At 46.1% G+C, this 17500-nt stretch overlaps 2 protein-coding genes across 2 annotated transcripts in view; both read left to right on the forward strand.

The window, feature by feature from the left end:
• The window catches only part of slc8a3 (solute carrier family 8 member 3), a 177526-nt gene extending 177045 nt beyond the window's left edge, over window positions 1-481 (forward strand). The window contains exon 10 of the mRNA XM_063223935.1: window positions 474-481. Coding sequence (XP_063080005.1) covers window positions 474-481 — 8 coding nt within the window. The remainder of the gene's footprint in view (window positions 1-473) is intronic.
• A 4723-nt stretch (window positions 482-5204) lies between these two features.
• map3k9 (mitogen-activated protein kinase kinase kinase 9) overlaps window positions 5205-17500 on the forward strand; it is a 33913-nt gene continuing 21617 nt past the window's right edge. Inside the window, exons 1-2 of the mRNA XM_063223936.1 lie at window positions 5205-5649; window positions 11379-11792. Coding sequence (XP_063080006.1) covers window positions 5205-5649; window positions 11379-11792 — 859 coding nt within the window. The remainder of the gene's footprint in view (window positions 5650-11378; window positions 11793-17500) is intronic.

The following is a 17500-nucleotide window of genomic DNA, read 5'->3' on the forward strand; positions in this document are numbered from 1 at the left end:
ATTTGTGCATGATATCTAACCTTTATTTCGATTTTATTTATGCCAATCTATTTATCTATTTATTTCTGTTTTTTGATTTTTGTTTCATTTTTGTCAACAGAAAATAAAGGACGTCATTTGAAAATGTATTTTGTGTGACACAATTTCTAGCAGGACACATAGTAATGTAGGCCCCTAGCATTGATGTAGTCTACAAGTGCATCAAATTTGCTAACACACTGTACCAAATACATACATTGGCCATGGTGACACAGGTTCGAATCCAGCCTGGTTCATTTCCCAACAGGAGTGTCGTACAGGGGGGTAGAGTGTGACTGAGTCACCAGGGTCCCATAGAGGGCCTACACACAGTCCGATTTATGTAAATACTGTATATGGCTGTGGGGAACCATTGGAGCAGATTGTACATAGGGCCCACAATTTGCTGCTACACCCCTGCGTCCCATCCTTCCCCCATCTCCGTTCCCCACTAGTCCCCTAGCCTGATTATAATTACTTTCAAATCTCTTCAAGACTTGGTCTGACCAAGAGCATAACAACTAACATTCTGAAATGCCATGGTTGACCCACCTCCCTTGGTTTGCTACTGGTCCAGGGCATTAGCCTGGTCCTGACCATCTCATAATACTACCATTTCATTTGTTATTCATGGTCTGGCATTTGTTTGCTCTGAAGCGATTGTAGGAAGCAGGAAGTTTGCACTCAGTTATGGTTTGAAATTATTGGACACCTCTCACCCAATCGCTGGCAGTTACTCAACAACAACATAGCGCAGACCCATGGCTCTGGCGCAGATGTGTAAGTCATTGTCCCGAGCGTCCTCCCCCTTTCGCCCCCACGTGGGGGGGTATTCGATTATTGGCTGTTTTCTGGGGGGGGGGCGTTGCGATCAAAATTCTACTGCTCCAGGCACTCCACAGAGAAGCATGGCCAGACTACAGTAGTGGAGCCAATCCTTTGGCGGAAGTACGTAGGATGGCTCGCGAGGCTACCAGGGCATAGGCTGAGCCAAAGTTTAAACCAAATATTTTCTTAGTCCCAATATAATATCTCTGCTTAAACCACGTCACTGCCTTGAACATGCCTCTACACAGGACCATTGGAGATGGTCAACAAACTACTATTGAGAAAACAAAGCTAAAAGAAATGTTGGAAAAAATCCATCCACCCAGTCAGAAGTTATGGGCCAAACAATTCAGTCATCTTGGATTCAGCCATCTTGAAAGTGTTGTAGCTCCGCGTTTTGGGGATATACTAAATGACATACATGGTATTTTAAATTGGCTAAGGAACACTGCATATGATATAATTTTGAAAATCAACATGGGTCCGAGTGGGATTCGAACTCACAACCTCCATATCTCTAATCCAGGACCCTTGCCATTGATACTAAATGACATACATGGTATTTGAAGTTGGCTAAGGAACACTGCATATGATATAATTTTGAAAATCAACATGGGTCCGTGTGGGATTCGAACTCACAACCTCCATATCTCTAATCCAGCACCTTTGCTATTGATACTAAATGAAATACATGGTATTTTAAGTTGGCTAAGGAACACTGCATATGATATAATTTTGAAAATCAACATGGATCCGAGTGGGATTCGAACTCACAACCTCCATATCTGTAATCCAGCACCTTTGCCATTGATACTAAATGACATACATGGTATTTTAAGTTGGCTAAGGAACACTGCATATGATATAATTTTGAAAATCAACATGGGTCCGAGTGGTATTCAAACTCCCAGCCTCCATATCTCTGATCCAGCACCTTCACCATTGGGCCAAGCAGCTGCCTGCCAAAGGCATTCCAGCAAGACAATATTAGATTGCATTGAAGAGCTGAACAATAGACTTCTAGAACTGTAGCAGAGATTCTTTAAGTATAGAGATATGCCAACATAATAGGTTTCTATGGGCACCTAACATGACCAGGTTCCGGTCTGCCTAAAGGGGCGTGTCATAATGCTCCTAGCATTGAATAGAACAATCCTCAGGTCTGCCTAGGTCTGCCTAAAGGGGGATTTCCCCCCCCAATAATAGAACCAGGAAACAATGGGCCAATGGAACCTCTCCCTCTCTACTCTCTCTGACTGTAGTGCAGCTGCTCGTTAAGAATAGAATGTTGAGAGAAAGTGACAGTTGAGATGGAACCCTTTATTGGCAGCACCTGTTGTGATTGTATGTATAGCAGTTAGTATGGTGCTCTAAGGCAGACTGCAGAATCAATAACAGTTTCTAGGTCTATAGCTTATCGTTGTAAAAAAAACCTCAAAAGAATTGGCACATGCACACAGATTGGAGTCATATGTGTGATCTTTCTAACAGTCGTTGAATGAAGTTTATAGGTTAAACGGTTCAGTCATAAATGGACCTCTTGTGGAAGATGTGCTGACCTCTTCAGAAAGGCACTTCAAGAGTCAATGGGGAAAGCAATGGGGCCAGCCCTGCCGTTTTTACACACCTGCCATTTAAAAAGTAATGGGAGTTGGGACATGAAACTTTCACAGTTTGGGGACATCTCATAGAGCTCGCCAACAACACATCAACTAAACTTCTAGGTGAAAGTGTTGATGTTTTATGAACGAAAAAGCCTCCTACACTCTGATCTGTAGAGTGGGACGGAACTCTGTCTCTGAAGGTTCTACCATTGTTTTCAGTGAGGACCCAAATTTGCACAAAATCGCCAAAAACGGAAAAACGACAAGAGACATGAACACGCTATAGCAGTACAAATGATCTCCAAACCGAGCCGGTCGTTTTAGTGTTTGAACGGTGTCTCTATCTCGAAAGGCCTAGGAGGAGATCCATTTTCTATTTTTACTGCCCTGCACAAGAGAATCAAGCAAGCATAATAATAAACGTACTTACACAACACACAACAGCAACAGAAGGACCTACAGAGAGTGGTGCGCTCTGCAGAGCCAACCTTCCAGGACTCTTGGGTCTTTACATTAAGAGGGTGGGAGCCAGGGCTAGGAAAATTATGCAGGATGTCTCACACCCCAACTCTTATGCTTACATGTTCACCCTACTTAAGTCCTGCAGACGACTCAGAACCATTCAGGCCAGTACAGAAAGAATGAGGAAAAGTTTTTACCCCCAGGCAGTGCGACTGCTGAACAGAGACTTTTTTAAATAATCATTTTCTTAGTTTTTTTTTCTTTAACTTATTTCTCACCTTTTATTTCCTATTTTACTTTACTTCTTTAATTCTTAAGATGCAGAGCTGATGACCCCATCATCATTTCACTACAATATCATGTATGTGACAAATAAAATTACTTGAACTTGAACTTAGGGATTACTAGAATCAGGCCTTGCTCTGCAAGCCCGCTTAATAATAACAACACTTTGTTTTAAGGGCTCACTGATAGTGTCACAGTGTACTTAGGCTTTCTGTGGCAGCCTTGGTTAGGAATTTGGCCAATCAATCTGGGGTTGTGGGTTTGAATCCCACCTGACATCCTACACCTCCATTCATGGATGATGTGCCCTTGAGCAAGTCATCAAACCCCACATTGCTCCAAGGATTGTAACCAAAGAATTGTGTACCAGAGTAAGATACCCAAAACCCTGCCTACAATGCAAAGGAGCATGCTCATGTTTGGTCTCCTGAAGGGAAGTTGTCCCCTCCTTCTTCTTCTCTTTCTGTGGTGTATGGTGGCAGCTTGCATAAGATGGGTGCTACTGCCATCTACAGTGCGAAGGTCTACTAGAGGGGTTCTCACCTGTCGTCACATGCATGCTGAAAAAGGATAGACTTGATTCATGCTGTAACAAACACCCTGAAAAAATATGTATTACATGTCTTAAGTAAAAGAACATTTAAAGTGTTGACCCTGAAAAAGAATAACTGAAAGTCACTTTGGATGAAAGTGTCAGCTATGTAATGTACATTTATCTCATTAGGTACAGTGGGATAATTGGTGTAAAGGCATTTAAGTATGTTATTACATCATGTATTTGTTATGCTCCTACATACCATAATGACAATGTAATGTAAGCTTTTATAATTCTTTGCAAACACGCTGATTTCTTCCAAGAAGGCAAAGTGCTGAACTGGGGCCCAAGGCACCCTTGGTATGTGGATTCACAAAAATACATGATGTATGTACAACACCATAATGCTACGAGTTATTACACTGTACCATGAGGTAAGTAAACAGGAATCCCTTGTTAGAATCATAAACTCTTACCTGTTACCTCATAAAATTACATTAAGGCAGTGAAAAGGAAACAACTCCATCCTCCTGGATCCCTCCCACCCATATCCTTGTTTTAAGCTGCCTACTTCAGTTCAGGCAGAGGGTTCAGTCTCTTCGGCCAAAAAAAGCTATTCATATGAAATCATTAATTCCAAATGCAATGCAGACATTCATGAATTCAATGAATAAAATGTTCTTGTATGCTAGCATGTTAAACAACAAAGCTGTTTGAGTCTTAATATAAATAAATGGAACTTTCGAGGAACTAAGTGGAATATGTCCAATAGTTCCATGCTGACAGGTGACGTGCGATGAATCCTACACTGGCTCATTGAGATCCAAAATCCTTTGATTCTGGATCAGAGTGTACAGTACAAGCAGTAGCCTACTGCACCCACATATAATGCCGTTCCTTTCCTGCCTATAAGCAACATAAATCGCTGCCTTGGTATAGAGAGAGAGAGAGAGAGCGAGCGATATGCGCTCAGTCGCCCTCAACGTTTTGCACAGTCACATATAGGGTGGATCAGTGGTGATGTATGCGAGGTAAGCGGCGGCCCTTGATTGATGTGGTAGCGCGCGAATCACAGAACGCAAACTGATGGCCGCTTACTGTAGGCTACCAGCCACTCGACTGCATGAGCTGGGCGGGGACGCGCGCAGAGGATTGTAACGATGGAAAGAAACAACATCCTAGGCAGGTATAGCTGCAAATTCAATATTATATTTAAAAAACAAGAGTTAAAATAGACATTTGTGTTTGGGGTTTTTTATCAGTAGGCAGGGGTAGGAAGGGGAGATGCGTGCGACTACACAGTGAGGCGTTTTAACGGCCCCGCTGCAGGATTATAGCAGCTATTTATTCCCTCGTCGTGGCAGCCGCGGCTTTGTATCGCTGGTGCGCTGCCCGCCAGCGCACCACCATCCCGCGGCAGGTGTAGTAGGCTGGTCGCGCCTCTCCACGGATGAACCACGTCGGCCATATGGATGGCGTCCATGGATGCCTTCGGATCGCCCTTTGAGCCCAGCCGGAGCCCCAAAGGATGCGCGGCGCCGGTGGGGCACAACACGGGGCTCAATCCCATAGCGGAGACCGTCGGCTGGCCGGGGGTCTTCCCAGTGCCTGAGAATGGCACTGCCGCAGCACCAGCTCCAGCCGTACCCGGGGCCGCCGTCATCGGCCTGTGGACTGCCGTATTCGACTACGATGCAGGTGCAGAGGATGAGCTCAGTCTGCGCAAAGGGGACTTGGTAGAGGTCCTGTCCAAGGACTCGCTCGTCTCCGGGGATGAGGGCTGGTGGACGGGCATGATTGAGGACCGCGTCGGTGTTTTCCCCTGCAACTATGTGAGCAGCAGTAATGGCATTTCGGAGAAACTCCGGGACGCTACTTCCGAGGATTACTCCCAGTGTACTGTGCCACCACTTCAAGGTAAAACAATCACCAACACCAACATACACGCTCGCACGCACGTCCGCACGCACGCGCTCGCACGCACACACACACACACACACACACACACACACACACACACACACACACACACACACACACACACACACACACACACACACACACACACAGAGAGTAACATCAGTATCATGGAGTAATTATAGAGCGACCTCTGTGTCCTGCACATTCTAAGCTGCGTCTGCGTGCATGGACCAACATTTCCATTGCACTGAATTCCAACAGTGAGTGGTCCGAGTTCAATTTCACTTTATTGTGTAGTGTAGGTGGGGGTGTTGGCGCCACTCCTCCCTGTAGATGTGAGGCTTGACGCATGCATGCACTCACCTCTCGTGCATCAGTAGCCCTGGTCCACAGCCTTGGCTCTGACACTACAGACATTCCGTATCCTTCTTGGCTTGTCTTGAGTTTGCCCTGATCGAGTGGCGGTTCAGCAGCACTAACCAACCTGTCCAGTCCACGCACGTAGCCTGCCTACCCCCGCATATAAACCGGCCATCGATACACACAAAAGATCGATGCGCTTTGGAAAGTGAGCTAGCGGCCCGCTAGATGCTGGCGTGCCGCCCGAACATGACTGATCATTGTCATGCTGGATGCAGACGTGGTGTGGTTGTTAGGCAACTTGTCCTGAGCTGCCATGTATATTGAGCCTCTGCTGGAATGTCAATCAGCAGCCATGTCCAACCGGTACCTTCACAACATATGCGTAAACAAGGTTACATACATAGATAGCAGTTGACGGCGCTTGTAGGGTGACCAGACGTCCCGGTTTAACCGGGACAGTCCCGGTTTGGAGTTGTGTGTCCCAGGTCCCAAGCAAACTCTCTCGGGACACAAATATACAAAAAATACAAAAAATCTTGTCACCCTATTGTAGTCATGTGCAAAAAAAGTGGTCTCTTTGTTCTCGACGCACATGTAGTCGACTGCACTGTAGTATTCTCTCTCTCTCTCGCTCTCTCTCTCCTTTGATTTGGTGCAGTTCTCGCCACAGAACACCATGTACTGCAGCTCTGTAGAATAGCCTACTTACCAGATAGACCTTGAGGGGAAAGTGTAGGCCATACAGGAGAGAGAGAGAGAGAGAGAGAGAGAGAGAGAGAGAGAGAGAGAGAGAGAGAGAGAGAGAGAGAGAGAGAGAGAGAGAGAGAGAGAGAGAGTAATGACCTTAGCTTTGGTGGAATGGAATACCCACCAATTCCATCAGGTCATGTAGTAGGCTAATATAGCAAAATATCATTTCAACCCCAGGATATGGTGCATTCATTCCATTCTCTGTCACATTTATTTCTGAAAATGTAAGTTGCATAGTGTTGGCTAGGTCGTGGAGTATTCTGTTGCAGAGACAGCAAGTTTCTGGCTTCTGATGCTGAGAAATGACTCTCCTGTGCGCTGTGTTTGCATGCTACCACATAGGGTTCACCTGGTCCTCCCTAGCAGACGTAGACTACATATTGTGGATGCTCGTAATTGTCCATCCAAATCTGTGCCTGCATTCTTTCACCCACTGCAGTCTGTCAACCATATTGTCCGATCCTCTGTATTATCTCTCATCTCTCTGTCTCTGTCTCTGTCTCTCTCTGTTGTGGGGCTTCTCCTGCCTGTGAATGGCCTAGTTTCATGCCAGGGCGCTCAGGATGAAATATTTACGACAGGCAGACTGCAGGGCAGATTGGGAGAAGGCAGTGCAGCCCTCCTCCTCCTACTCTCCATCTTTGTGAATCACTCTCCATCTCTCTCTCTCTCCCTCTCTCTTTCTCTCTGTGTCAGAGAGAGAGAGAGAGAGAGAGAGAGAGAGAGAGAGAGAGAGAGAGAGAGAGAGAGAGAGAGAGAGAGAGAGAGAGAGAGAGAGAGAGAGAGAGAGAGAGAGAGACCTCAGAACATCCCAAGCCAGAGAAGGACAACCAGTGTCAGACAAAGGAATGGGATGATACGAATGACACAGATAATCTGCCAAATTCATAGAGTGGGAGAACTGAATGGAGGAGACACTGAGCAGGATGGAAGGATACAGCTATGAAGGCTCAACTGCTACACCCCCTCAGAACTCGAGACTACAGCATTTTATAAAGATGAACTAGAACTAGGCACAACAAGGTGGATCACAGAGAAAGGGATGGGATGGGACATTGACATAGTAAACAGGAGAGGAGTCCAACAGGATGACATAGAGAGAGAGAGAGAGAGAGAGAGAGAGAGAGAGAGAGAGAGAGAGAGAGAGAGAGGGGGAGGGGGGGGGGGGGGGGAAGGGGGGGGGGGGGGGGTGGGGGGGGGGGGGGGGGGGGCGGGGGGGGGGGGATGGGGGGGGGGGGGGGGGGGGGGGGGGGGGGGGGGGGAGGGGGGGGGGAGGGGGGGGGGGGGGGGGGGGGGGGGGGGGGGGGGGGGGGGGGGCGGGGGGGGGGGGGGGGGGGGGGGGGCGGGGGGGGGGGGGGGCGGGGGGGGGGGGGGGGGGGGGGGGGGGGGGGGGGGGGGGGGGGGGGGGGGGGGGGGGGGGAGGGGGGGGACTCCACAGAGGGGGGGGGGGAGAGAGAAAGAAAGAGAGAGAGAGAGAGAGAGAGAGAGAGAGAGAGAGAGAGAGAGAGAGAGAGAGAGAGAGAGAGACCCCAAGGAGGGATGCATGACAGAAGGCAAAAACTGAAAACAAACAGGACAAAACACATAACAGAGAGAGACGCATACATACACAGACTGAGCACGAAATCTGTTATTACAAAGAGCCAAAAGATAAGACAGCTAGAGAGCGAGAGACTGGTAGAACAAAAACGATGACTGACAAAATAATAAAACGTTCAAACAAAACAGCAATGGGACAGATAAACAATCAGACAAGCAAAGAGAGACTGAGTGACAGGGACTGAAACACACCTCTTTGGCTTCATGCATGCACACACACCTGGCAGATACCGTACAGAAAATAAGACCTTTCTCAGTTCAGGCGGACAGATTGGGGCAGACAGGCATGCATACCATCACTCTTTTTCACCCCCTCCCCAGCCAGTCAGACACAAGTCATCTCTATTTCATTACCTTCCTCGTACATATACAGGGACACGGACAGTGTTAGCTGGGCCCTGGGAAAAGTCATACGAAAGGTCCCCCGACCCAATGCATACAATGTAATGAGGACCCAATTCTGAGCCTCTGTCTCTCCCTGGGCCCGGGCTGGAACAACTGAGGCGTCTTTGTGCCCTCCCTGTCTGCTTCCCTGTACATACTGTGCATATCCCAGACATGCAGACGAGCTCTCCTGTCCTCATGCCTCACCCCATGCCAAGCACATTCCTTGTTCTTGGTTTCCCCGCAGGAGCCCACTGTGTGTAGACGGCGTCTTGGCCTAGATATCGACTTTCACCGTTGCGTGTCCTACAATGTCAGAGTGTTACTCGTTTAACCTGCTCATTAGTCATGAGATTGAATTTAGCGGCAGGCATATAAAAGACAATATCTTATCATGTTGTACACAATTTCTTTTTACCACGCAGGGCCCTAAATTAGCACCACCAAATGGTCAAATGCTGGTGAAATTTCACTTTGACTGGTAGAAAAGACCAAGTAGTCACTTTGACCCAATAGTGAGTGTGTGTTTGGCTAGTAAGATTAACACTTACCAACCATTTTGGCTGGTGATGAAAAAAGTTAATTTAGAGGCCTGCTACCATGTCTAGGGCACTTTCTCTGTGCTGTTACAGTCTGGGTTTACTTTAAATGTTGATGCTGACATTATGTGCAACACATCAATTGTTATGCTTAGGCAGCATTGCAGCAGTCTGATCCCATGCATCACAGCTACGTAGGTGTCAGCAATTGATTTAAAGGCAAATCCCATTGTTTCAAAATTCAGCAAAGTCTACTCCGTAAAGGTAGGCAATGTTACAACAGCACTGCCAGACCACCTCTACAGGATGCTGTTTAGCACAAAGGATTAGTTTAGCAAGCCCTTATTTCTCTGTGATATATTACAGATTGCTAACCCAACTATCCTATCAGATTCTGTTTCCCTGTCGCTGTGTCTTTCAGCATTGCCTACGCCTCCTCTTTATGCTAAGGGTGATCTTCAATACCGATTTAATTTTTGCTTCTTCGGTGGGTTGGCATTGGCAAGCAACCAGTTATTCACAAGAGCAGGTTCATCATTTTGCTCAAGATGGAATAGCTCCTCTTAGCTAAGCCACACTGGCCAAAGTCCCCGCTCTACTCTGACTGTCTACAGCAAGGCCATACTGTACTCATGCAGGAACAGGGACCCGTGCAATATAGAAGACTACTGACCAATCTGACCAACCAACCATCTTTGACTGACCAGTCCTATCCATACTTATTTATTTTCATGTAGTTCTAGGAGATCACATTAAATTGCAGGGCTGTTACGGGTAGTCGGTTAATGTGTCAGGTGCCATGATGAAGCCAGAGGGTTGCAGGATCGATTTGTGGCCCACTAGGTTTCAGGCTAGTGGAGTAGTTAACCAGTGCTCTCCTTCATCCTTTTCCATGACTGAGGTACTCTGAGCGGGGGGCAACCGCCATTCCGACATACTGCCATTCCGACATACTGCCATTCCGACACACCTCCACAGTTAATCATACCGCCATTCCGACGTCACGTTACTCTTGTGGGGAGTTGTCCACGCGCGAGCCTACACCTAAACAGTGTGCCCGGAGCTGTCCTCATGTGTGGTGCTGAAATATGTGTTTACTCCGAGTGACGTGAGCTTACGCCTTCAACAGTGTGTCCGAAGCTGTCCACATGTGTGGTGCTGAAATCTGCGTTTCCTTCGAGTGACGCACAGAGATGGAAAAAAAAGCATACAAATAACAAAAGTGTGAATAGTTATGCCGTAACCAATCAGTAACGGACCTCGTGGATGAGTCTGCGTCACCACACTCAACTGTTTGCTAATTGGCTAAACAGTCGGCGAACCGAGCTAGGAGGGTTTCGCCAGACTAGGTGCGGAGCCAAAATCTTACATGGGATGGCGTTGCCAGGCTAGCCGGCAGGCCTTGTATTGCAGGACTTTGTGAAAAGTTGTCAACAGGAGAATGTTTCTGTCTAGTTTATCAGTGGAACATTTTTGGGAAAAGGCAACATACAAATCCATTCACTCCCAGTGATCACATTGCATAGGAACCAATATCTGGGAGAAGCAAATAGCAGACTCTACTCCTTCCTCTATGGAGTGTCTTTCCATGATTATTACTCAACCTCTCTTATCTCTCTGCCACATTCTTACTCTATTCCTCTTTGTCTCTCTCTCTCTCTTTCTCTCCCATTGTCACCCTCTACCCTTCGATCCTCTCTCCTTCTACATTTATCTACCATTTATCTCTAAAGTGCGGGAGGTTGATTGATTGATTCTTTTGCTCTCTCTCTCTCTCTCTCTCTCTCTCTCTCTCTCTCTCTCTCTCTCTCTCTCGCTCTCATTTAAATTCAATGGTAGTTTTATTGGCATGGCTCAGTGAAGCAGTGTTGCCAAAGCTGACATACAATAAAATAATAGGAATGATAAGAGCATGAAAGCATACGATGTCCAAATAAGATAAAATAGAATATATAAAATGATGAAAGAAAGAAATCTAAAGACAAAAAAAGAATAATTCTAGTAAAAGTATGTGCAGTACTCTCTCTCTCCCTGTCATCCTCACCCACTACTACTCTCTTTTTTAATTTGTTTACTTTTTTCCTCCTGCAGTGCTGGACATCGACTTCTCGGAGCTGACGCTGGAGGAGATCATCGGCGCGGGCGGCTTCGGCAAGGTCTACCGGGCGCAGTGGCGCGGCATGGAGGTGGCGGTGAAGGCGGCGCGGCGCGACCCCGACGAGGACGCGGCGGCGACGCTGGAGAGCGTGCGACAGGAGGCGCGGCTCTTCACCATGCTGCGGCACCCCAACGTCATGGCCCTGCTGGGCGTCTGCCTCACCGAGCCGCACCTCTGCCTGGTCATGGAGTACGCGCGCGGCGGGCCCCTGAACCGGGCGCTGGCCGGCAAGCGCATCCCGCCGCACACGCTGGTGGACTGGGCCGTGCAGGTGGCGCGCGCCATGCTCTACCTGCACTGCCAGGCGCTGGTGCCCGTCATACACCGCGACCTCAAGTCCAGCAACAGTGAGTCACGCCATGACATGCAAATAGATATGTTTACAGTACTTGTAGAGCTGCGATGGGTGTGTTGTATGCGTGTGTGTGTATATATGCGTGTGTGTGTGTGTGTGTGTGTGTGTGTGTGTGTGTGTGTGTGTGTGTGTGTGTGTGTGTGTGTGTGTGTGAGAGAGAGTGTGTGCCATCATGCAATATCTTGTCACTACCATAAGTATCATTTTGTGTATAATACTGGTGAACCGTGTGTGTACTGTACTCACGGTGGCCATCGGTCCGTTTTTACGACCTGTTCACGACATCCATGTGTCCCTCTCTTTGTCTTTCCTCTCCGCCTAGCCTTTTGCTTATGGCCTCGAGATGCAAGGCAACGTCAAAGACGCAAATTAGACCTTGACAGTCGGTCGCGTTTCCGATATCTGCGGCCGCCATGTTACTCCAGATTTAACTCCAGATTTCGCACAGCGAATTAACTGTATTGCTATCGCCTTATGTCGGGGAAATGACATGCAACTATGTGTTTACAGTACTTGTAGAGCTGCGATGTGTGTGTTGTATGCGTGTGTGTGTGTGTGTGTGTGTGTGTGTGTGTGTGTGTGTGTGTGTGTGTGTGTGTGTGTGTGTGTGTGTGTGTGTGTGTGTGTGTGTGTGTGTGTGTTTGTGTGTGTGTGTGCTATCATGCAATATCTTGTCACATTATCATTTTGTGTGTAATACTGGTGAACCGTGTGTGTACTGTACGTGATGTATTTGAGCATGAGCTTAAAATGCTCTAATTTACTCCAGACAATGACCCATCCTATATAAATGGCATGGTGTTGTATGGTGTGTACCTCTGTATTGCATCAATCATTTGAATGGACAGATGCAAACAGTTTTTCCTGACGGTTGAAAGTAAAGTGGGGAGGTTGAGTGAGAGGATGATTCCAGAGTCTGAGTGTGATTGCTGAGCTTTGTAATTTGATCTAAGACACTTGGCTATGTCTCCATCACCCCTTCATATCATGCCAAATATCTAATGTCAGTCGGGCCCTCTACGAGTCTTCGTGAACATTGACCTATCAGATTTTCAGACAAATCTAGTCCGCATACTGCCCCGAATCTAACCTAATTCAATTTGATTCAATTCAAATCTTATCTATGATGAAAGGTTACTCAAGCAAATGCCGTCACTATTTTTTTCTTGAAAGAGACTTCACAGATCAGAAGGGTTGCTTCTTTGCCCCGGCGGGCCTATTCACACGTTGCTGAAAAGGCTCTACACATCACAACAACATTGCTATGAATTAATTGAGAACAGATTAAGACTTTTGGTCATTACAATTTTGGTGACAGGGAGGTTATAACATAGACTCTGCACAAAGGGAAGGTAACTTCATTCTTCAAATTCATTTAAAATTCAAGGAATTTCAATTTGAATTGTCCTGTTCTGTATCACCTTGCATTAGATTTCTTACCAGTAAACTTAGTCCAATCTAGCAGATATCATGTTGTTTTATAAACGCTGTCCCAATGAGGAGGAGAGTTGCCCCACCCAGCTTCAAACCCAGGGCTCAGGGCTGCCAAACGTGTGCTCTAATCACTACACCAAAGAGCCGACCTCATTAGAGTGACCGTCACAGCACACCTACAACCCTAGCATAGGCGTGCACAGCTAGGGACGAGGTGGTGCTAAAGCATCTGCCCCTTTGCCCTACTGGATAAAAAAATGCCCCTTTTGAAGGTGTTTTGTCACAATGCACTGTGTTCATTTTGATATGATAATGTACAAATGCTTCAGGATCAAAAGTATGTGTCAATAATGCCCTGACCATTTTTTGTCACGTTGAGGTAAAGACAGTGTGAAACCAGTATTTCTGTTCTAGTTTGTGTGTGTGTGTGCATACGCCTCCAAATCTGCATTTTATAGTAAGATGGCCTTTAGTTGTGGATGTGCGTCTTGCATCTATCTGTGTGCATTACGTTCACAGCACAGCTGAATGTATTAATAAATAAATTAATAATATCATTCAGTTATTGTGTGCTTTCCTGCACAAGTGTCCTCCATATACAGTAGAATTGGTGTGCTTCAGGTCAGTTCGGCTCACGGTCTCTGTGTGTGAGTGTAATGCATGTGCGTGTGTGCATGTGTGCAGGTGTGCGCATGTATGCACGTGTGACCTGCGTGTGTGTGTGAGTGATCTACCCTGTTGTTGCTGATTGCGAGGGCCAAGGGTGTGTGTGGTGTGCTGTGCTGTATGTGTCTGTAAGGGGTAATCCTGTCTTTTGCAGTAGGTTTGCCCTGCTGTTTTCCTAAACCCCAAGCCTATTATCAGGGGATTTATCCCTAACTCACTTCCACTCTTTCCCATTGGCTGTTTCCGTTAGCTACCTGCGTCTTATTGGTGTGTCAGGCGTGATTAGCTTTGCAGCTCGCGTGTGATTGGCCGGCTGGCTTCTAAGGCAATCTCTCCGCTCGACTGGCTTCCATCACCAGCTCAGTGGGGGAGATGGGAAACCACAGACACACACATGCAGAGACGCGCGCACACACACACACGCACGCACACACACACACACACACACACACGCACGCACGCACGCACACAACACGTAGAGACGCGCGCACACAGACGCGCGCGCACACACACACACACACACACACACACAAGCATGCACGCACACAAACACATACACATGCATGCACGTGCTCACGGTACTCACAGTAGGCTAAACACACACACACACACACACATGCACGTGCTCAACCAGTAAACACAAAGTCTCTGCTTATATCGTCATAGTGCAACCACACTCACTTGCTATGTGAGCCAATTGGTATACATATGTTTTGCTTTTTACATATGCCACAAACACACACACACGCACACACACACACACACACACACACACACACACACACACACACACACACACACACACACACACACACACACACACACACACACAAGCCTAATACTTGCACATTCTGTGTGCAATCCCAATCGTCACTGTACTTCAAAAAGCCAGGTGCTAAATATGTGTCATTGTCCACTCATTTTTTACACAATGCGGTGGAAGCAAATTAAGGGGAATATTTTTTTACATTTATAGATTGTTGTGGAGTAAAGAGTGCACTCATCATCATAACACACCAACACCAACTAACTACCGGTACTTCTTGAAGTGTACTTCTTGAAGTATTACTTTTTAGTGGGGATGTTCCTAATCTTGATTTTTTTAGATTTTGCCAAATTCCGAATCAAGTGCTTAAGAATTACGAATAATGAATCCTACTCTGATCATTAGGTACATTATAATGCAGTGAAAACCATTGCACAGCATCCTTTTGCGGTAGGATTCGGTTCTGTTGGCGAGCTAGGGTTCCGTCGAACACAAACCCCATCAACAATGCCAATATTTGGCAGAATCCAAAAGTAAATCTTTGATTCAGTTCATCCCTACCCTTTAGTTCCACCATGTCAATGTTCCTCTATTAGACAGGTCATCAGCTGGGAAAATTAGGCCTTTCGTCCTACCGCACTTTTCTCTGTGGATTACTGACCAGAAGGCCTATTGGAAGAAATTAAAACATGGGGCCACGTCAATTTTTGCTCAGAATTGAATATGGCAGCCATTTTCCAAAATGACTTGTTTTCATGCATTATTACATTGTACTATAAGGTGATATTCATGAACGATTAACTACTTTCAGCACTATTCTGTCCTATTTCCTTACATACATGTTTACAAAGGTTGACTAAACTAAAACAAATGAAAATAAAGTTGGCCACCTTGCAATATCCAAAAGAAAGTGCTGAAAATAATGATTGAAATGCACATAGAGAGTCTATGGCTGGGAAAATTAGGCCTATTGTCCTGTCAGGGTTTTCACAGTGGATTGCAGACCAGAAAAAGACCATTGAAAAAGATTAAAACTTGGGGCCATCTATGTCCTCCAAAATTCAAAATTTTCTCTGTTTTCCAGAATGGCATACTTTCACACATTTTTCTCAATACTGTCATATTATCCTGCCACACTGTGTGTGTGTGTGTGTGTGTGTGTGTGTGTGTGTGTGTGTGTGTGTGTGTGTGTGTGTGTGTGTGCGCGTGCGTGCGTGCGTGCGTGTGTGCGTGCGTTTGTATGTGTATGTGTGTTTGCCTGAGTGTGCTTTTCTCAAGTGTGTGTGGCCAGTGTGTAACTTTACATACACTCCCCTCCAAAAGAGTTGTCGCCTATCCATCTGTTTGGAATAACAGCTAATAACCTGACTTTCAATTAATCACTTGGCTTCAGAAGTCACTCATACTGCTACAACCCTCCCGAATGAAAATGTATGTAAAATAAATGTCATGCACCAAAGAAAGATTGACCCTTTCCTGAACACAGACAGGGCAGATTTTCACAAGGCAAAAGTTTTGTCGCCTATCGAACATAATGTGAAAATGAGCAGATAAGTCACTTCAAAACACTTCAAATACGCAGATTGGGTGTCATACTTAATCACTGAATCACTCTCACCTCTCCAGAAAATCAACTTTGGCCTTAGGTGTATGTTTAGGGTCATTGTAATCATGGAAAGCAACACAATGAAAATCAATGGAGTTCAATGAGAGATGGTGACATATTCGCTATTCGTAGAGCAATACATGTTTAACTTCATGATTTAATCAATGAGAACAGCTCTCAAACACCTGCAGCATGCATGCAGCTCCCCATAAGAGCTGTATCTGTACCATGTTTCACTTTATGCACCATTTCTCTTTTTTCATATTCTTCATCTCCAACACCATATAGTTTTGATGCTATCAGTTCTAAAATGGTTGATCTTGGGATCTTGACTTCAGAGTCCCATTAGCCTTCATTTTTGTCAGAATTAGGCCTGACATACTCTTGGCTGGCTTTTTTGAGACAGGACAGTGGGAGAGACTTCTTTGGTGTTAAAGGTGAAGAATTTTGAAAAAATACATGGTGCCTAAAGTCAAACATGGGAGGGATACAGCTCTTATGTGGAGCTGCATGCATGCTGCTGGTGTGTGAGGGCTTTTATCATTGATTACATCATGAAGTTAAAAATGTATTGCTCTACGAATAGCAAATATGTCACAATCTCTCATTGAACTCCATTGATTTTCATTGTGTTGCTTTCCATGATTACAATGACCCTAAACATACACCTAAGGCCAAAGTTGATTTTCTGGAGAGGTGTGAGTGAATCAGTGATTAAGTATGACACCCGATCTGCGTATTTGAAGTGTTTTGAAGTGACTTATCTGCTCATTTTCACATTATGTTTGATAGGCGACAAAACTTTTGTCTTGTCAAAATCTGCCCTGTCTGTGTTCATTAAAGGGTCAATCTTTCTTTGGTGCATAAAATGTATTTTTGTACATTCATTTTCATTCGAGAGGGTTGTAGCTTTCATATGAGTGCCTTCTGAAGCCAAGTGATTAATTGAAAGTCAGGTTATTAGCTGTTATTCCAAACAGATGGGTAGGCGACAAGTCTTTTGGAGGCGAGTGTACACTGACATACCGGTAGACACAGTAGACCGGGTGTGTGTGTGTTGAGAGGGGGTAAGGTGTGGGGGGTAGGGACCGAATGATGTGGAGGAGCGGGGGGATGAATGAGGGGGTAGGGGGGCAGAGTGGGGGGTGGGGGGTAATGACTCGGATTGAATTAGTGGGTGAGTGGGCAGAATAGTTTGTGGGGGGATGAGTGAGGTGGTGGGGGGGAT

This window comes from Engraulis encrasicolus, chromosome 19, assembly GCF_034702125.1.
Source record: "Engraulis encrasicolus isolate BLACKSEA-1 chromosome 19, IST_EnEncr_1.0, whole genome shotgun sequence".
Taxonomy (NCBI): Eukaryota; Metazoa; Chordata; class Actinopteri; order Clupeiformes; family Engraulidae; genus Engraulis; species Engraulis encrasicolus.